We start from the raw sequence: 20,528 nt of genomic DNA on the forward strand, positions 1-20,528 counted from the left end.
TGCGGCCCGTTGCGCAATAAATGCAAAAAGTTGGCTTCTTAGACAAGCAGAGCCACCCGGATTCTTGGCTGTGCGTTATGTGCGTGACTTCGGAGAACCGGAACGCTCTATTAACCTTGAAGGAGACCAATTTTGTACATTTCAGAGAAGGTCAACAATTCTGCAACATTTTTCTTGCCATGTTGCCACGTTCAGCAAAACGGGTCTACGCACTCCCTCCTTTTCCGGGTCAATGGCATGGCGGAGGAGCCTGTGACAAAGCAACGTGAAACATCTGTAATGTCCATCCATCCATTTTGTTAGCCCCTTGTCCTCACGAGGGTGTCGGGGGGACCGGAGCCTACCAAAGCTGTCAACGGGCAGGAGGCGGCCCAATCGCAGGGCACACGGAGACAGACAACAGCCGCACTCACAATCACACCGACGGGTCAACTTAGAGTTGCATGTTTTGGGGGTGGGGGCGTGCCCACCCGGAGAAAAGCCACGCAGGCACGCGGAGAACGTGCAAACTTTTTCCCACCTTTGCGAAGGTTAACACCAAGACGTCACTTCGAGCAAGATTCAGCAGCGTTATTAGCGCTGGATGCAGCGTTTGGTGGGCAACCCCCCCCCAAAACGATCCTTTCCAAAGGGTGGCGCACCATCGTGATCGCGCTATCCTGCTGGTAGCTAATGCTAAGACTGAAGCGCTGCTTAGCTTTTAGCTTTGCCGTGATCGCGCTTTGACAAAAGTGGTTCGTGGGTTCTGGAACTCGATCCAGCCCATTTGACCGTGTTATAAGTCAAGATTGATTTGGATGTTTCATTTCAGACTCGACCTTGACCAGTTTTGGGGAAAAATGGTTGGTCGTGTGGTAGTTCGCCCGTCCTGTAAAAGGAATTATTATTATTATTAATTAGAACTACATTCATTGGAGACTCTAAATTGCCGAAAGGTGGGATTGTGATTCTGTCCCCATCTAACCTGCCCTGCAGTTGCCTGGCAACCAGTTGCGGGTGTACGCCCCCTCTGCCCTATGACAGCTGGCATTGGCTCCAGCACTGCGACGACCCTTGTGAGGATAGGCGTCTCGGAAAATGGATGGATGGATGGAATGAAAACTAGCATTATTTCTTCTTCTTCTTTTCCTTTGGGCTATTCCCGTATGGCGTCGCCACAGCGCGTCATCTTTTTCCCTCTCCTGCGTCTTCCTCTCCAACATCCATCAACCTTCTCCCGGCATTATTACTTCAAATAGATATAATCACTAATTTATTGTGTGTAAAAAAAAAAAACCAAAACAAAACCAAAAAAAACGACATTTTGGGAAAATGAGGGCCCTCACTGGCACATACCCTGCCACCTTCTGAGAGCCTTAGCAAAAACAAAATAGTAAACGTTTTCTTCATACATTTTCTTAATCGTCAAACTTTATTTTTTTGTTTATAGTTCACTCAGGGGCCACGATGATCATCTCAGATTAATGTCAAAAATATCCATTTGTGTTGAAAGGTTCCCGTGCCGGTTCCGCTCAGGACATTGACCAGTTGCCATCCATCCTCCGGCCTGAGGTTGAAATGAAGGAAAACATTGCCAGGGCTGTCTCTGACTTGTGCTCCATTTTGTGACGAGATGGGGCACCATCTGGCGCTCCCTCGTTCCACCGTGTTTTCCCCGCCCTTGTCTAGTGCCGAGTCCAGCACTCGACGACCCCTGATGAAGGCTTTGGTCCTGATTTTGTGTCACTCTGGAGCGGCTGCGTTGATTCTTTTGCACCGGAAGATGTCGCCCTAATCGAGGAAAGCGGGAGGAGCGTTCAGTGTGCTTGTGGGCTGGTTACGTTGGGCGACTTTCATGGAAACGCTCGACGTTATTAGGAATGCTGTACGGTAGGTACTTTCTCCACGCTTGACAAGCCGGCCCACGTGACGCCACAAGTTTCTTCGGCTTCATCTTTTTCAAAGAGTCTGTCAATCATGCAATGTAGAGAGTCCTTATTTCTGAAACACGTGATTGACATTCACGCATGTACATGGCAACAATAACGATAAAATCCATGTCTCCATTTTCAAGCCGTTCATGACGTTTGCGCCCGCAACTTGGTGATGCTAGGTTTTCCTACAAGTCAGCAAGTCCGTGAAGGCATCAGCGGAAAGCCACCGGAAAATGTTCCACTGGCGCCAACGTTTTTGTCGCCATTCAAGTTAAAGCTACGACGCGTCCACTTGTGCTATCTTGCCGACGAGGCGGCCCCTTTTTTTGGACGGAAACTAAGAACCAAAAGCAGCAGACGAGTCGCCGCTTTTCATCAAAGGTAACCAAAAAATATTGGCCTTCAGAGTCTCGCTGTCCGTCCGTCCGTCCGTCTTCTTGCTTTGTTGCGTCTGTGTCCGTCGCCGCCGCCATTTCCATGTATTTGCCATTCTCGAAAGTTCCATGCCGGTTTCTCTTTTTTTTTTTTTTTTTTTTCTGGGTGGCAAGGGGACCGGGGGGGGGGGGAGAGTTGTTAACGTCACAGAAGCTTCGGCAGAGACACGTGTTCGTGTCTCCATGGCGACCGGTGGGATGAAGCTAGTTTGATTGACGGAGCTCTTGCAGCCTTTGATCACGTGATTGACGGGCCGCGCCGTGCTGCGGTAACGATGGTGACGCGTGAGAATGACGCCATTGGATGGCTTGGCAGTCCGCTTGGGCTGCCCCAAAATATAAGAAAACAACAACCCAACATGACAGTTGCCAGAAATGGAACCATCAAGCAATGCACTTAACACATTTTGTTAGCAAACTAAAGTCCAAATAAAAGACAGAAGAGAGGAAGAGCTTAACCTCATTCAAAGTCACAAGAAAAACTTGCAACGTACACTTATTTGGATCATTTATTTGTCTTGGCGTTTTTATCATGGACGGGATGAAAACATTTGAAATTTCTTTCCCTTCACTCAAAAACAGGATTTTAAATTGACCAAAAAAATGAACAATTTTCCATGATTCTGGTGCTGGCCAATGTAGACAAGATTTCATTTCTCAATCTTCATGCCTGGCTGTTGCGACAACGCTGTGATAATATCATGATGGCTTCTGTGTTTTAAAAGTATGATTATGTGAAAAATATCCATTCAAAAGGTTTTGAAATTAGAACTTACTGGGAGGTGTCAGACGTCTCAAATTTGAGGTTTGTATTTATAAGACGGGTGTACGGTTCAGTGATGGGGCTTGATGCCAATTCGGCGGCTGTGGCGAAAGAATCCATTTGACGGAGCTCGGATTCAACATCCATTTTACTAAAGTTTTGGAATCGCCACTCCATTCGAATGTAAGCGGGATGACATTTCCTAACAGTTGTCCAGCGTGTCAAGCAAAGCCTCCTTTTGTGACTTTGTACGCAGTATCGTGTCTTTTGCTACGTAGGAATCGCGTCTTTTCTGCATGATGGACGTCCACTCATAAGCCGTAACTCTGCTGAAGGCGGCGTCGGGAATCAAACTTTTGTTCGGGCATCGCTTGGGACGAGCGAAGAGTCGCCGCATTTATCGCGGTCATTGCGCTACCGTATGCGGTGATGTTGTTAAATGGTAAAATGTGCTGTTGGTAGGTCTTAACAATTTCCTCCCAAAAGTCCTGCAGAAAGGTTGGCTCTGTTGTCAAGCCAAAAAGGACCTCCCAAATAACAAGACGACTGTAGTCGGCCTCTTTCCAACCACGCTGATGTCACTGTGGCTCTCCTGCGCCTCGTTTGCCTTACTTGAGCGCAACCGACGTGCGCAGTTTTGAAAATGTTGTGCGGTTAGCTTGTTGGCTAGTTTCCTCAGCACATGATGCATTTCATTATCCAGCGATGTAGGTGATGTGTGGAACCGAGAAGAATGGCGAGCACGTCATCACTACGTGACCAAAACGGGCCAATCGCGAGTGAGGAGCTTTACGGCTTTCTCTGCGCAGAGAACTTTTTTTTTTGGGGGGGGGGGGGGGAACGCATCTGCATGATGAGCTACACAGAAGTGCTACGCGGGGCAATGCGTAGGTTGGGTTAGGTTACGTTAGCTAACCCTTACGTGATGCAACGCCTTGTGGAACGCCGACCGCAGGAGTATCAAGTGCCCTTGAGTCTACCGAAGGGTTACGTTAGCTTCCTTTTTTTCTGCGCTCGTTGCGGTTCATGTGTCGCATGATTGTCGTTGGCCGGCTTGAGCTGTCAGTCAGACTCAGAATCGTCTTTTTTTTTTTCCCCCGCCGAGTATGTCGGAAACATACAAAGAAACCCATTTTTAAAAAATGTGGTCATTTTTTTTTAGTAGTAATTTTGCAACTAATCAATCAGGATGATTGCATTATAGGAGTAGTCCTCACGCACCACCCAAATTTGAAGCAAAGTAAATTAGATTGAGAGCCACAAGGTGGCGCCATTACCCTATGCTTACTTGAATAGTTCCATCCCGCCCATTAAAAAAACAATGCATTCAATCATCTTTGTTGTCTTTCATCATGTTTACACAATAATTTAGGAAGGAAATGCCCAGGATGCCCCTTTTCAAGCTCTTCTAGATAGGGTTGGGAATTTAAGAGGGCCGCATTTCTCATCAGGCCTTCCTCCGATTGGATCGCTGCTATCTTTAATGGTCCATCTGTCCATTTTCTGGGCCACTTATCCTCACAAGGGTCACGGGAGTTCCGGAGCCAATCCCAGCTGTCATCGGGCAAGAGGCGGGGTACGCCCCGGACCGGTCGCCAGCCGATCGCAGCCGCACGGGGAGAATACGTAAACTCCACCCAGGCGGGGCTGGGATTTGAATCCCGGTCCTCAGAAATATGAGGCCAACATTGTAATCGGTTGCCTCACCGTGCCGCCCTTTCTCGAATTCAATTTTTGCATCTGCTCGTTCTTCAAGCAGTTTTGCGGTCAACTTTCCTCCCGTCAGGCAAGAGATGCAAATTTCCACTGGGGAGAAACTTTTTTTTTTTTTTTTTAAATTCCGTCCGCAATCACAGCGTTGACAACACTGGAGAATTTCCAATTGCCTCCTTTCCTTGCCCTTTAAGTGTCGCTGCAGCAGCTGTATTTTTATTTGATCCATTTTCATTTTTATCCAGTATTCTTTTGTCTTGGGCACTTTGGAATGGAGAGAAATTTCCATCAGCCTGCTGGTGTCAGACAAATTTCCAATCAACAAATGTGCAGATGTCAAAGTTCGACGAGGGCACGCGCTCATTTGGACCGGTTTTGCGTCTGCAAAAGAATTGACTTTTAAGTCTTTTCATATGAAAGGAATGATTCTGATTCTTCGACTCCCGCCAGATTCCGGTTTATCGTCTTTGTATTTTCTTTTCTTTTCTGAAACACACACACACACACACACACTGTGGTTCAGCTTGTGTGTGGCTCTTCAATATAAATTGATTGTGTGTGTCTGTGTGGACGGACGCAACTCTATGTAATAAATGTATATGATATTTTTCATTTGACGTAAGCAGTCACTGTGATCTGACGGGCATCCCACTCGCAAATCTGCACAGTGGAACACGTGAAATTTGTTCTGAGTACAAATGCGTGGATATTGAAATATGGCAAGCTTTTTTTGTGTGTGTGTAGTGTTGGCCAATGTTCCCTCTAAGATGCGCAACTGGGCAGCGGTCGCAGACTCTCAGCGCACATGAAAACCGATCCAGCGCAGTAAATAATTGAATTGAATAGAAATTATCGATCGAAGAAATTGTTGCACCTCTTATTATATTCCTAATGAAGCATCCCGTGAGTGCGCACGTGCGCTTAAGCCCGAAACGTCCGTGAGCATCATCGTATTACGTCATCGTCGTCATCGTCCTCTGCAACAGATGGTGGTGGGGTTAATCTTCTGTGCAGCTGTATTTGTATATTTTCTCCAACTCTTATTGAAGTTCCCTCTCTCACCTTGAATTTGAGTCCCAGTTTTTCTTTAGCTCCACAAATTCCCACAGAAAGCATCCGTTGAGCTTTGAGATTCGATTAAGGTGACGGTGAGCGTGTTGGTCTGGACCATGTTGGTGTTGTGCCCGCTGGTCGTGTCGCTCGTGCTCGCTTGCGTCAAGACTGGCCAAAGGCAGGAGGCCGCCCAGGACTTCGGGACTCCCGGTCTCTTGTCGGCGGCGCGACGCAGGAGAAAGCGCGGCGAGAAGACGGGCGGCCCGGTGACGGAGGTTTCAGGTAAGGGTCGGCTTAGCTCGAGCGTGCTCCGATTGCGAACCCCGTCCGTAAACGCTTCGTCTGCCCCATCGACAGTCACCGGGACAGCTGCGTACTTGGGTGGGTGGATGTTCCCATTTAGTTCGATTTATTTCTTGATTGGCGGCACGGTGACCGGAGACGACCGGCTAGAGCGTCCGCCTCACAGTTGTGAGGACCGGGGTTCTAATCCCGGCTTCGCCTGTTTGGAGTTTGCAGGCCCGTTGATCTGTATCCTGTCTCTCTGCGCTTAACTTGGATGCCGGCTCGCATCCCCCCACGGCATCTTCTTTGCCTGTACGTGACTGACCGCGAGCAACTTGGGCGAGGGGGGGGGTGTTAAATGAGCAGGTTTTTGAAAGTTGGCAAAAGTCAGGGTTAGCCGCCCTGATGTTGGAGTTTGCCGGGCATGTCGGTCGGCGTCACTAGTGAAGCTTGTCGGACTTTTGTCTGGCCAGTTGGTCGGCGTCACTAGCGAAGGTCGTCGTAGTTTGTCGGGCCTGTCGGTCAGCGTCACTAGCTAAAGTCGTTGGAATTTGTCGGGCCTGTCGGTCGGCATCGCCAGCGAAGGTCGTTGGAATTTGTCTGGCCTGGCGGTCGGCGCACCTAGCGAAGATTCGTTGGAATTTGTCGTTTGCCTCAGTCGGCATCACTAGCGAAGGTCGTTGGAATTTGTCGGGCCTCTCGGTCGGCATTGCTAGCGAAGGTCATTGGAATTTGTCGGGCCTGTCGGTCGGCATTGCCAGCGAAGGTCATTGGAATTTTTCGGGCCCGTCATTTGGCATCACTAGCGAGGGTCGTTGGACTTTGTCGGGCCTGTCGGTCGGCGTCCCGAGCGAAGGTTGTTGGAATTTGTCGTTCCCCTCAGTCGGCATGGCTAGCGAAGGTCGTCGGAGTTTGTTGGGCCTGTCGGTCAACGTCACTAGTGAAGGTCGTTGGAGTTTGTCGGGCCTGTCGGTCGGCATCGCCAGCGAAGGTCGTTGGAGTTTGTCTGGCCTGGCGGTCGGCGCCCCTAGCGAAGATTCGTTGGAATTTGTCGTTCGCCTCAGTGGGCATCACTAGCGAAGGTCATTGGAATTTGTCGGGCCTGTCGGTCGGCGTCCCTGGCGAAGGTTGTTGGAATTTCTCGGGCCTGTCGATCGGCGTCCCCAGCGAAGGTCGTTGGAATTTGTCGTTCCCCTCAGTCGGCATGGCTAGCGAAGGTCGTCGGAGTTTGTTGGGCCTGTCGGTCAGCGTCACTAGTGAAGGTCGTTGGAGTTTGTCGGGCCTGTCGGTCGGCATCGCCAGCGAAGGTCGTTGGAGTTTGTCTGGCCTGGCGGTCGGCGCCGCTCGCGAAGATTCGTTGGAATTTGTCGTTCGCCTCAGTGGGCATCACTAGCGAAGGTCATTGGAATTTGTCGGGCCTGTCGGTCGGCGTCCCTGGCGAAGGTTGTTGGAATTTGTCGTTCCCCTCAGTCGGCATGGCTAGCGAAGGTCGTCGGAGTTTGTATGGCCTGTCGGTCAGCGTCACTAGTGAAGGTTGTTGGAATTTGTCGGGCCTGTCGATCGGCGTCCCTAGCGAAGGTCGTTGGAATTTGTCGTTCCCCTCAGTCGGCATGGCTAGCGAAGGTCGTCGGAGTTTGTCGGGCCTGTCGGTCGGCGTCCCTGGCGAAGGTTGTTGGAATTTCTCGGGCCTGTCGATCGGCGTCCCCAGCGAAGGTCGTTGGAATTTGTCGTTCCCCTAAGTCAGCATGGCTAGCGAAGGTCGTCGGAGTTTGTCTGGGCTGGCGGTCGGCGCCCCTAGCGAAGATTCGTTGGAATTTGTCGTTCGCCTCAGTCGGCATCACTAGCGAAGGTCATTGGAATTTGTCGGGCCTGTCGGTCGGCGTCCCTGGCGAAGGTTGTTGGAATTTGTCGGGCCTGTCGATCGGCGTCCCTAGCGAAGGTCGTTGGAATTTGTCGTTCCCCTCAGTCGGCATGGCTAGCGAAGGTCGTCGGAGTTTGTCGGGCCTGTCGATCAGCGTCAATAGCGAAGGTCGTTGTGATTTGTTGTGCCTGTCGGTCGGCGTCACTAGCGATGATCTCCACCTACCTCTCATCTCCCAGCCGGCAGTGTCAACATCACGTGCGCTCGCAGACTGAGGCCACCAATCGGAGGAAAGGGGCCGGTCTTCAGCCCATGAAAAGCGGGTCAAACCGAAGCGGCTGTGAGAGGGACACACTTTTATCCAAAGTCCATGTGTCGAGAGTCACTCGATGCAGGCGTAAAAAGCCAAACTAGTGGCGCTTTCAATTATGACAGCAACTTAAAGCGCGATCCCTTCTCGTCTGATACATGAATTGTGAGTGAAAAAGCTCTGAGGACGAGGCGCTTCCTTTGAACGTGTTTCTTGTTTATGTTGACGTTGTTGAAAAAGAAAAGCTGAAGAAAGCTTCTAATTTTGCACCATCTGCGGTGACTGGGATATTCGACGTCTGGGGCGTCCGCGTCTGTCGCAGCGCACTCGGTTGTATGGTGAAATATTGATTGGATTGGGTTAAGGGGCGGAGCTAAAACAATAACGCCGCGCCTGCTGTTGCTGGGGAAACGCGGAGGATGAAAGCGCGTGTGCAGGCGTATGTGATCGTGTGAGGGGTCGCTGGGCGCCGTTGGCACTGCTGAGGAGGAGGAGGATGAAGGCAGGAAGGAGGTGAGAATGGAAGACGGAGACGCGCACGGTCAAACGGAGGCTGTGGCGTGTCGACGTTGTCTTTGTTTCCGTGGTCGGCGTTCAGTCAGCCGCCAGGTCTGCGAGCAGACACTCTCCATTTTTCATTGATTATTCACGAGGCATCTGTGGAAAAAGTCGCGTTTATCGTAGTGATTGATGACTGAGTCCATTGGTGCCCTTCCAAATACGGCAAAGGGCTTTGGATTGAGCATTTGAGGCCACTATCCGGGTCCACAAGTAACTAGGCGAGCGCACCCTCACTTGGGGCAAATCCCGTCACAATTCTAATAGAGCCCGACCTCTTTGGATTTTTTTGGGAGGCTGACGTCATTTCCGATATTTGGCAGAGTAAAATTCCGGTACCCGATTATTCGGCCTATTCGTCGGAAAAATGTCATCCGACAACTCACCGTTGGGTCCCTCAACGCTTTTCGCCCGCGGACGGATGCGGTTAGCTGTTCTGTGGCGCCGTAGGTGCGGAATGGCAGCTACGAGCTACGCTTCCATCAGGAGCTGTGGCTGCCCGAGTTGCTTCCCACCAAGGAATGGAATAAGCCATGAACTTGGAAAGCCTCTTTGAGTGCCTACAAAAGTGCAGTATAAGCAAAATCGATTATGATTAGTAGTAGTTGTAATTTCTCCATGTGGGGCGATGCAATGGACGTATAGTTTGATCCCCACTCATGGCCCATGAGAAGAATGTATTGAGCCTTGACGTTGTTGGACTACCCGTGTTTGTGTGTTCCTTGAGTTGCGGGTCGGGGGGGGGGGGGGGGGCTTTCGGCAGAGCGTGTGAGACCCTGAAAACCTTGGTCAACAATATTAATAACTTATTGTAAATTGTGTTTGGATTGCGCACCGTCCAACTAGAAGTTGTTCTTCCATTTAGATCGCAACGGCGATGCGCAGAGCATGTACTGTGCAATGTCTAACAGTGACCAGCGGCCCAAAGGATGGGCTTGCGTTCTGAAACCAAGAAGAGGTGTGCGTCAAATTCAAATAGCGGTGTGAGCACAACAAACAAACTAATCAAACGGCAGAACCTAGATTTAACAAACTAGGAAACGGACTTCAGATACAACGGATAAAAAAGCGTGTTCACTTGGAACTTAAAATGGCCTTTTGTATCTGACAAAGTCACCATTATTCAACAAATGTATCTCTGTGTTTGGCAGACGCTGGCGTAGAAATGAAGATTAGATACGGCGGTCGGCTGTGCCATGTTGGCAGGGGCGGCCTTCCCGTCGAAGGCGATGCAATCGGTTAACGTTGTCGTAGGCGAGCAGTTTAAAAGGGTCATGTGGTCACGACATATTGTTGCATTTGAGCTCTTGTCGTGTAAACGTCTCTTGAACATTAGATGTTGATTTGGGTATAGTATGCAGTGGTTTTTTTTTTTTCGTTCAGCCCTTCTCGACGGCATCCAATCGTGCGAAGGTAGCAAAAGTGAATGTGCTGTTGTCGTGGCTCGTGTCGCGAAAGCGACCCTCGACTTGACCCCACAACATTTTTTGCATACCAGCTGCATGTCATTATCACCCCAGGTAAGTTCGGACAATTTTTTTCAAAAGTTTTCAAATTTTTTACATTTTTGTGTGTGTGTTTATAACCCTTTTGAGCTGTACTGGTTGTTTTCAGGCTATGAAATGAGGTAGAAGGTTCTGAAATGTAACACGATCATTAATGGCAATCATCATCAACATCGCCAAGGCTCAGTTATGACAAATGCAAATGTCAGTTCGTCACTCCGTTCACTGTTTGGCACGTACGGTAACGGTCTGCGCTCTGCCTCAACTGCCCATCGTGTGTGTACATTGTGCGCAATTATTGTGTTCCGGCCCAGCAGCCGGAAAAATGGAAGGAATGTTGCCGTCGTAACGACCGCGGTGCTGTTTTTCAGGAACAGCGAGTTTGGCTTTATTCAGTACCGAGGGGGGTCAGCACACCCGGCTCACGGTTCTGGGCTCAGGTTTCCTGTGTGTAGTTTGCAATTTGGCTTTTCATCACACGGCCCAAAAACACTCGACTCGGTGCCCTGACCTTGGTGTAGATTTTGGGATCGGTGAAGCTTGGTGGAAGGGTGCTGAGGGTGGAGCTGCCAGGCAAAAGAGCGAGAGAGAGGAAGACCCAAGAGAAGGTTGATGGATGTGGTGAGGGCAGTTGGGGTGTTAAGAGAGGAAGATGCACGAGATAAGACTTAGATGGCAAAAGATGACACGCTGTGGCGACCCCTAACGGGACAAGCCGAAAGGAAAAGAAGAAGGTTGCCGACAGGCATTTCAGTCATTGGGTGGCGTTCATCCGGTCTGACGCTGGCGGTCTCTAGTGAAGGCTTCTGGGTTGGCTGGCTCCTGTTTGCATAACCTTTGAGGGACATTGTGAACAAACACCCCCAGCCCCCACCCCCCCCATCATCTACTTTTAAATTGCACGTGTAACAAAGTCTGTTGCTTGTATTTAAAAAGCTACATCAGGCAATTTGTCACGAGCTGTCAGATCACACGACGGGAAATCCTTGCGCCGGTGGGTCTGCGGCCAAAGTGATGAAAGATATCACTCGGAGGGACGGCCGGGGATGCGCGTCAACTCCCGACACCGGCAAATAACCACGAATGCCGCGTTGCAGAAGTGGGATTCATAGGAGTGGCTTGGATGGGGAGGGGGGAATCGTCGGAACAGTTGAAATGGTTTGGCTCTCATGAGATGTTGAGGCATAGGTGGGATGCTTTGCTTTGCTTTGCTTTGCTTTGATTAAGAATTGTTTGAATCAAGTGAGTAGCGCCGGCGTCGGACGCCCCAAAAAGCTCCCGTTTCCCGATGGCCAGAAACGGCACATCTACTGAACCGCGCAAAATCCATTCTCCAAGACGGTCGGCCATTTGCAGCACTTTCGAATGGTAAATGATTTGCAAAAAACGTCTGACCAATAGTGTGCAAAATACAAAATTGACCACATTTGGACCCCACACCGGCGCTAAGTAAGCAAGGAAGTGCATCGTAAAGTACGTTCATACTGTAAGGAAGCGTTCGTGCATAAGTAAGTAAGCAAGCACTGCAAGTTTGGGTGTTGTGTTGTCACCCCCCAGGCGGTGCAGAAGTGTTTGAGGGTGCTGGGGGGGTCCCAGGGTCATGCTTGGACCAAGAAAGACGTGGGACCTTGGCCACGCACCGTGTCTGCGAGACCTCTGGAAGAACGACTTCTCATTGGACGGTGCGTGTGTTTGTGCACCTGCGTGAATGTTTGTTCGGAAGCTTTGTTTACATTTGGCCCAGTTAGTGCACGGAGTGCTAAGAAGAGGGAGAACATTTTGATGATCTGGTGGTAAGCGGTAGAATGATGAAAGTGCATTGACATGGAGCTGCTTACACCTAAAAAGAGTTCACTTTTTTTTCTGCTTGTTAACCTGATTAGAGTGAGCCAATCATCTCAAAGATTAAGAGCAGCCTTGTTTAGTGTTGCTGCTGGTGCGCACGCTCACGCCACAGCGCAACACCTAGAACACGTTTAATTTGTCGTGGTCGCGGCGGCCAACGAGTGTTTGTGCGTCACTCAAGGCGTGTTGTGTTGTGTGTGTGTGTGTGTGTGTGTGTGTGTGTGTGTGCGCGCGCGCGCGCGCAGCGAGCTCCGTGGACTTCCTGATGAGTGAAGGCGAGGATGAGGCTTCCTCCTTCCTGTCGCTGCCCAGCCCCGCCTTCTCTCAGCACCCCCTGCCGAGCGCCGAGCTGAGCCAATCAAATGCGCCCATGCAGCAGGAGCAGCAGCAGCTCATCCAGGTAAATTGTCAAATGATTTTTATGTCTCGCATCAACACGCTCAGTCATAGACTTTTATGGACCTGCACTGATGTGGTCCTGGTGTACCTCATGGTCTTGGTCTGAGCTTCTTTTTCTGTTGTTTCTGCTTCTTGTGCCACTTCTCTTCCTACTTCCTTTTCCTTCTTCTTCTTTTGCTTCCTAGTTTCAGCGCATGTGATGTCTTTTATCTTGAATCTGTTGATTTCTGGTTGGTGTGAGTACAACCCACAGCGGGGGACACAAAATGAACGCTTTGAGGTGTGGTTAAGGTCTGCTGTCAAGGAGTGCGTCGCTAATGCCTGACTTGGGTCCGAGCGGCGTGGCTTCTCTTCCCACTCGGCGACGGCGCGGGTGTTATGCGAGTTGACGTCCGAGGCTCTCTGAGCCCTGCGACTGACTGGCGACCAGTTCAGGGTGTAGTCGGCCTCGTTCCCCGAGCCCGCTTGGATGGGCTGCAGCATCCCGTCACCTTGAACTGGACAACCCAAATTTAGAATGGATGGATAGTCCAGGAGCGTCCGACTCGTTTGGGTTCGAGGACCTCAGTTGACATCACGCGGGCTGGACCGCTATCTCCGCGGCCTAATAAGTTATAAATAGTGACGGTGAAAAGGTTTCCACTTTTATTTGCTGCAAATAATTACAAATATATATATATATATATATATATATATATATATATATATATATTGAAAATATTCACTTTGAGTGTATATTCTCCGGTTTCAAATCATATGAACAATCGGAAATTTGTGAACAAAAATGGTTGCATTTTCAACAATATCCTTGTAGCACCATTACAAAATGAACCGGGGCAAGATATTAGCGTAGCTGAGGAAGCGGTGGTGATTATATTGGAAAAACAATTCCTATTTTTGTTTTCAAAACTATAGATATTAAAGGATGTACTTGAAGCTGACAAAAAGTGCCTTTACTGTACTTGTATTGTTGACAGCCGCCGGCATTTGGACTCGCCGGGCGTGCGCGTGTACACTTGGCTAATGGAGCCGATCACACGGATCACAAAGCCGTGCGGATAATCCCTGCGGAACGCCGAGTCCGATTAGTGGGGAGAATTGCCGTGCTCGGAGAACGGGACCCTCGCGCTCTCCGCCGCCCCGGTGTTAGTTGAGGTTGGCGCTCACGGAGCACGAGAGCGGGTTTGAAAAACCCTCAAATTTTCATCAATATATTTTTGCCTGCATCAAATCCTAAATCGTTTCCACTTAAGTGAATAAAATTACACTGACAAAAAAATTGCAGTGAAGCTGTTCTTTTTCGGCATCCGCTGATGGCCTGGTTGCGGTCCGCAGACCCCAGGTTTAGGACCCCATTGAAACAAAACATTTGTTTGTAAATGTTGATTACGTTTGTGTGCGTTCAGGCACTCCAGGATAAAGTGCGCCACCTGCAGGCTCGCCTGGACGAAGAAGATGCCGCGCGCCAGTGTCTGTTCCAGCAACAACACACACCGGCAGGGGGGCGGCCGAGGGAGGACCGCGTCGCAGGGTCTGGTGAGTTTGGCTCGTGGACTAAACGGTCTCCTTCAATGCTCCACCGTCATGGACCTTGATCATTAAGCCACTAAAAATCCCGATATTTTTGACATCCATACGGATGCCTCTTGACCCCCCCCCCATCTCACTGCCACAAACTTGACGTCCCTGCACTGACACAGTATTGATGAGATGTTCGGCTTGTTTGTGTCAGGTGGTGTTGACAAAGAGCAGCTGAGCAGACGATTGCACTCACAGGTACGTCAACGGATCACAATCTCGCGGTCCCCTGGTCCGGCTCGCCTGAGCCACACTCGAACTTCGTGTTGTGATGTCGTGAACGCTGCAAAGAGAACGTTTCACCAACTGTGCGGGTGTTTGTGCAGGTGGAGGAACTGGAAAAGAAGCTAGTGGAGCAAACGCAGGAAGTGGAGAGACTTCGTTCAGGACTGGTGAGTCAAGTCCAGAACTTTCTGTCATTCACAGATTCATTTGATTTGGCGTTCGTCCCTCATTTGTCGCGGGGGATGCGTTGCGAACACCGCACAGCAAACGGGATTTCTTTGAATACCCATCCGGGTTGTACGATTATGATGGCTAAGCAACAATTGCAATTATTTTGATCAATAGTATTCATTCTTCGCGGCACCTCAGCGGACGACAGCTAAGAGCGTCTACGTCACAGTTCTGACGACCAGGGTTCAAATCCCGGCCCCGCCTGTGTGGCGTTTGCATGTTCTCCGCGTGCCTGCGTGGGTTTTCTTTGGAGGCTCCGGTTTCCTCGCAAATCCCAAAACATGCACACTAGGTTGATCGAGGACTCTAAATTGCCCATAGGTGTGCGTATCAACAGGAAGTGGAGACGCCGGAGCTTTGCTGCGGTCGACGCGACCAGGAACTGAAGGCACCGAAGACTGTGGAAATGATTGTGATTCACACAATTATCGGCTGATGCCGATCAGGCTGATAAAATCGGCACAAAGTGGAATGGCGACAGTGCAGAGTACAGTTGTAGCCAGACGTTTACGTACAGTGTGCACAATGTCATGTTTTGTCTGATTTTGTCAAATCAGGCAAGTCCTCTCTCAAAGACAAAGAAGAGGAGGAAACCGGATCCATCGTCAGAAGAAAAAGAGGAATGCACAGAGCCTACAACTGAGTGTAGGAACTTTGAATGTTGGGACTATGACAGGAAAAGCTCAGGAGTTGGTTGACATGATGATTAGGAGAAAGGTTGATATTCTGTGCATCCAAGAGAGCAGGTGGAAAGGTAGTAAGGCTAGAAGTTTGGGAGCAGGGTTCAAATTATTCTACCACGGAGTAGATGGGAAGAGAAATGGAGTAGGGGTTATTTTAAAGGAAGAGCTGGCTAAGAATGTCTTGGAGGTGAAAAGAGTATCAGATCGAGTGATGAGACTAAAATTTGAAATTGAGGGTGTTATGTACAATGTGATTAGTGGCTATACCCCACAGGTAGGATGTGACCTTGAGTTGAAAGAGATATTCTGGAAGGAACTAGACGAAGTAGTCTTGAGCATCCCAGAGAGAGAGAGTTGTGATCGATCGATGGCTGTAGTGAACACTTATTTCCAGAAGAGGGAGGAACATATAGTGACCTACAAGAGCGGAGGTAGAACCACGCAGGTAGATTATATTTTGTGCAGACGATGTAATCTGAAGGAGGTTACTGACTGTAAAGTAGTGGTAGGGGAGAGTGTAGCTCGACAGCATAGGATGGTAGTATGTAGGATGATTCTGGTGGTGGGTAGGAAGATTAAGAAGACAAAGGTAGAGCAGAGAACCATGTGGTGGAAGCTGAGAAAGGAAGAATGTTGTGCGGCCTTCCGGAAAGAGGTGAGACAGGCTCTCGATGGACAAACGAAGCTCCCGGAAGACTGGACGACGACAGCCAAGGTGATCAGAGAGACAGGCAGGAGAGTACTTGGTGTGTCATCTGGTAGGAAAGGGGAGAAGGAGACTTGGTGGTGGAACCCCATAATACAGGGAGTCATACAAGGAAAGAGATTAGCGAAGAAGAAGTGGGATACTGAGAGGACTGAGGAGAGGCGAAAGGAGTACATCGAGATGCGACGTAGGGCAAAGGTAGAGGTGGCAAAGGCTAAACAAGAGGCATATGAAGACATGTACACCAGGTTGGACACGAAAGAAGGAGAAAAGGATCTCTACAGGTTGGGCAGACAGAGGGATAGAGATGGGAAGGATGTGCAGCAGGTAAGGGTGATTAAGGATAGCGATGGAAATGTGTTGACTGGTGCCAGGAGTGTGCTAAACAGATGGAAAGAATACTTTGAGAAGTTGATGAATGAAGAAAATGAGAGAGAAGGAAGAGTTGAAGAGGCAAGTGTGAAGGACCAGGAAGTGGCAAGGATTACCAAGGGGGAAGTCAGAAAGGCACTACAAAGGATGAAAAATGGAAAGGCAGTTGGTCCTGATGACATACCGGTAGAGGTATGGAAGCAATTTGGAGAGATGGCTGTGGAGTTTTTGACCAACTTTTTCAACAGAATACTAGCGGGTGAAAAGATGCCTGAAGAATGGAGAAAAAGTGTTCTAGTTCCCATTTTTAAGAACAAAGGGGATGTTCAGAGCTGTGGGAACTATAGAGGAATAAAGTTGATGACCCACACCATGAAGTTATGGGAAAGAGTAGTGGAGGCCTGGACTCGGGGCAGAAGTAAGTATCTGCGAGCAACAGTATGGTTTCATGCCCAGAAAGAGTACCACAGATGCATTATTTGCCTTGAGGATGCTAGTGGAAAAGTACAGAGAAGGTCAGAAGGAGCTACATTGTGTCTTTGGTGATCTAGAGAAAGCCTACGACAGAGTACCAAGAGAGGAACTGTGGTACTGCATGCGTAAGTCTGGTGTGGCAGAGAAGTATGTTAAAATAGTACAGGACACGTGTGATGGCAGCAGAACAATGGTGAGGTGTGCCTTAGGTGTGACAGAGGAATTTAAGGTGGAGGTTGGACTGCATCAGGGATCAGCTCTGAGCCCCTTCCTGTTTGCGGCGGTAACGGATAGGCTGACAGATGAGGTTAGACTGGAATCCCCTTGAACCGTGATGTTCGCAGATGATATTGTGATTATGCAGTGAAAGCAGGGAGCATGCGGAGGAACAATTAGAAAGATGGAGACACGCACTGGAAAGGAGAGGAATGAAGATTAGCCAAAGTAAAACATGCGTGAATGAGAAAAGTGGAGGGGGGAAGAGTGAGGCTACAGGGAAAAGAGATAGCGAGGGTGGACCACTTCAAATATTTCGGGTCAACAATCCAGAGCAATGGTGAGTGTGCTAAGGAAGTGAAGAAACGGGTCCAAGCGGGTTGGAACAGCTGGCGGAAGGTGTCTGGTGTCCTTGTGACAGAAGAGTCTCCGCTAGGATGAAGACGGGCAAAGTTTATAAAACAGTGGTGAGGCCGGCCATGATGTACGGATTAGAGACGGTGGCACTGAAGAAACAACAGGAAGCAGAAATGGAGGTGGCAGAAATGAAGATGTCGAGGTTCTCGCTCGGAGTGAGCAGGTTGGATAGGATTAGAAATGAGCTCAGCCAAAGTTGGATGTTTTGGAGACAAGATTCGAGAGAGCAGACTTGGAGGGTTTGGACGTGTTCAGAGGCGAGAAAGTGAGTATCTTGGTTGTAGGGTGCTGAGGATGGGACCGCCAGGCAAAAGGGCGAGAGAGAGGAAGACCCAAGAGAAGGTTGATGGATGTGGTGAGGGCAGTTGGGGTGTTAAGAGAGGAAGATGCACGAGATAAGACTTAGATGGAAAAAGATGACACGCTGTGGCGACCCCTAACGGGACAAGCCGAAAGGAAAAGAAGGCAAGTCCTCTCCTGCTTCAGGTCAGTCAGCATCACCAAAATGACTTTGTTTTGTTGAATGCCTCAATAATAAGAGAGAGAATTTTTGAGACAATTTCATATTATTTTCCTTGAGGTCAAAAGTTGTGCGTCCTCCTTTGAACTGGATGATTTGGCTCAAAGGTTTTCGGGTCTCCTTCCACAAGGTTCTGATAGTACTCCGCTTGAATCGTGGCCCATTCTTCCTGACAGAACTGCTGGAACTGAGTCAGGTCTGTCGTCCACCCTGCTCACACACACGCCAGTTCACATCTGGGCAGATCCACAAATTTTCCCTGGGATTTGGATCAGGGTTTGGTGATGGCCACTCCAAGACATTGACTTTTGTTATTCTCAAGCCACTTTTGAAGCATTTTGGCGGTACGCTTCGGGTCATTGTCCACTTGGAAGACCCATTTGCACCCAAGTTTTAGCTTCCTGGCTGATGTCTCGAGATAGGGTTGCCTTAATATCTCCAGATAATGTTCTTTCTTCACGATGTCGTCCATTTTATGAAGGGCTCCAGTTCCTGCTTTGGCAAAATAGCCCCACAACATGATGCTGCCACCTCGATGCATCACAGTTGGGATGGTGTTCTCAGGTCTACAGGCTTCGCCCCTTTTCCTCCAGATGTAACCTCGGTCATTATAGCCTAAAAGCTCCACTCTTGTTTTATCCGATCACAGGAAACAAGTTAAGGTCCTTGTCTTGGTGTCTTTTTGCAAAGTGTAATCTGGCTTTTTCATGTTTCTTTCCTAATTGTTTGGGAAGATGATCGTGGTACTTGGAAATTGTACCCAAGGATGAGCCAGACATGTGGAGCTCCACAATTCTTTCTCTGATTTCCCGGCTGATTTTATTTTGATTTTCTCGTGATTTCAGACGAGGAAGCAGAATATTTGAGGTGCGGCCTGTTGGATATTATTTTTAGATCTTAAATACAATCCGCCAGTGTGCCATCAATTAACCGGCATGTTGTCCGTGAACCGATCAGGAGCTTCCAAAGCCTTGACTTCATCATCTGGGCTTCCCCGTCGTGTTCTTTAAGAACATAATACTTTATGTAAACTTCAAAGAAAATAATTTCTCTCTTATTGTGGTATTTCACAAAATTAAATAATTTTGCTGATCCTTACTGACCTGAAACAGGAGCGGTTTAGTCTGATTTGACTTCAGACAGTCAGACAAAAGAATTAAATGTGTGTTTTTGCATAGTGTACATCAACTGTGAATGTCTTTTGCAGAGCGGATCGGCAAATTACGACATTAAATCTGATCCGCATAAAATAGTCATTATCGGCTAATACCAATATTGCCGATCAAATCAGTGTAAATCTGTCGCGATGACGATGCTCAAACAATATTACGGAATTTTTTTTTTTTTTTTTTGTGTGATTTTGAGGCGGGATGGGACTGATTAGCACTAATCCATTTCATTTAAGGTATTCATATGTTGAGTTACCAGTGTGAGCGCCTAAAGAATTGAACTCGTATGTCGAGGAACCCCTGGAAGCCACATTTGTCATTTTGACCTGAGGCATGTGCTTCAGAGCCTGGACTGTGTTGACCGCCATGTGCTGTATGAAGGGTTAGCTTATTTTCACCTTATCTGTCAAGTAGAAAGTTTTGGGGATTTTTTTTTTTTTTAATTGGAAGTTGATGCTCATAATGAGGGGAAAAAAGGTTGAAATGAAATGAAAAATTGAAAGAATCAAAGTTGGTGTGAGCGGGGTGTGGCGAACGCTTGCGCGCCTGCAAGGAACACGCAGTGGTCATAGGGCTGTTACTCTTGCAGGGGGCGACGGACTTGGAGAAGCATCTGGAGCTTTTGGAGGCGGAGAACAAGAGTCTGAAACGACAGCTGGCCTCCGGCGGGGCCTCCAACGGGGCCTCCAACGGGGCCTACGAGGGCGCCTGCAGCTGCACTCAGGTAAGTCCAATCTTTGCCGTCTGCGTGTCGGCGCTTCCGTGGAAAGCCACTCGTTTTGGGGATTTTTAAAAATTGATGGTGAGTAACACCAACAACCGTGATTGGTGGCGTATCCAATCTCAATAAACATTTTTGGGGGGTCAAAAATACATCCGACTTTGGGATCGTACAAATCGGACTTTGACCCAAAAATCTGCGTAAAAAAGGTCTCAGCGTTTGACCCAGTTCTCAGAACACCTGAACAAAGCTGAACCCATGTTGAACGGATAGCCCAGTTGAACGATTTTGAACGCGCACAGGGCGGAGCCCGAATGAGCCTCCGCCCGCTTCGAGTCAAGCAACCAGTCACAGCGTGCAAAAAGCAGAACTGCAATACCCAGGTCACCGAACCGGACCCCATCTATGACATAAAAGTTACGAACCGAGTCGGTGACAAATGTCAGCCCTGGCAGAGTCCGACGCTCTCCACAAACAAGTCTGACTTTGTGCCGGCAATCGGGGCCCAACTCTTGTTGACACCGGTCGTACAGGGACCGGACGGCCCGTAAGAGGGGGTTCCAATCATATGTGAGTC

The 20,528-nt window shown here is 49.0% G+C and overlaps 1 protein-coding gene across 7 annotated transcripts in view; it reads left to right on the forward strand.

Moving 5' to 3' along the window:
• Positions 1 to 1,414: 1,414 nt before the first annotated feature.
• kifc3 (kinesin family member C3) overlaps positions 1,415 to 20,528 on the forward strand; it is a 29,263-nt gene continuing 10,149 nt past the window's right edge. Inside the window, exons 1-8 of one of the 7 annotated variants that reach the window (XM_061813409.1) lie at positions 1,415 to 1,869; positions 2,054 to 2,294; positions 10,274 to 10,410; positions 12,486 to 12,640; positions 14,046 to 14,175; positions 14,372 to 14,415; positions 14,544 to 14,609; positions 19,820 to 19,954. In XM_061813409.1, coding sequence (XP_061669393.1) covers positions 10,317 to 10,410; positions 12,486 to 12,640; positions 14,046 to 14,175; positions 14,372 to 14,415; positions 14,544 to 14,609; positions 19,820 to 19,954 — 624 coding nt within the window. In that variant the 5' untranslated portion in view covers positions 1,415 to 1,869; positions 2,054 to 2,294; positions 10,274 to 10,316. Of the gene's footprint in view, positions 2,295 to 5,866; positions 6,159 to 10,273; positions 10,411 to 11,952; positions 12,078 to 12,485; positions 12,641 to 14,045; positions 14,176 to 14,371; positions 14,416 to 14,543; positions 14,610 to 19,819; positions 19,955 to 20,528 lie in introns of those variants that run through there. The other 6 variants (XM_061813410.1, XM_061813408.1, XM_061813411.1 and 3 more) reach the window with 6 other exon arrangements.

Source organism: Syngnathoides biaculeatus, chromosome 3, assembly GCF_019802595.1.
Source record: "Syngnathoides biaculeatus isolate LvHL_M chromosome 3, ASM1980259v1, whole genome shotgun sequence".
NCBI lineage: Eukaryota > Metazoa > Chordata > Actinopteri > Syngnathiformes > Syngnathidae > Syngnathoides > Syngnathoides biaculeatus.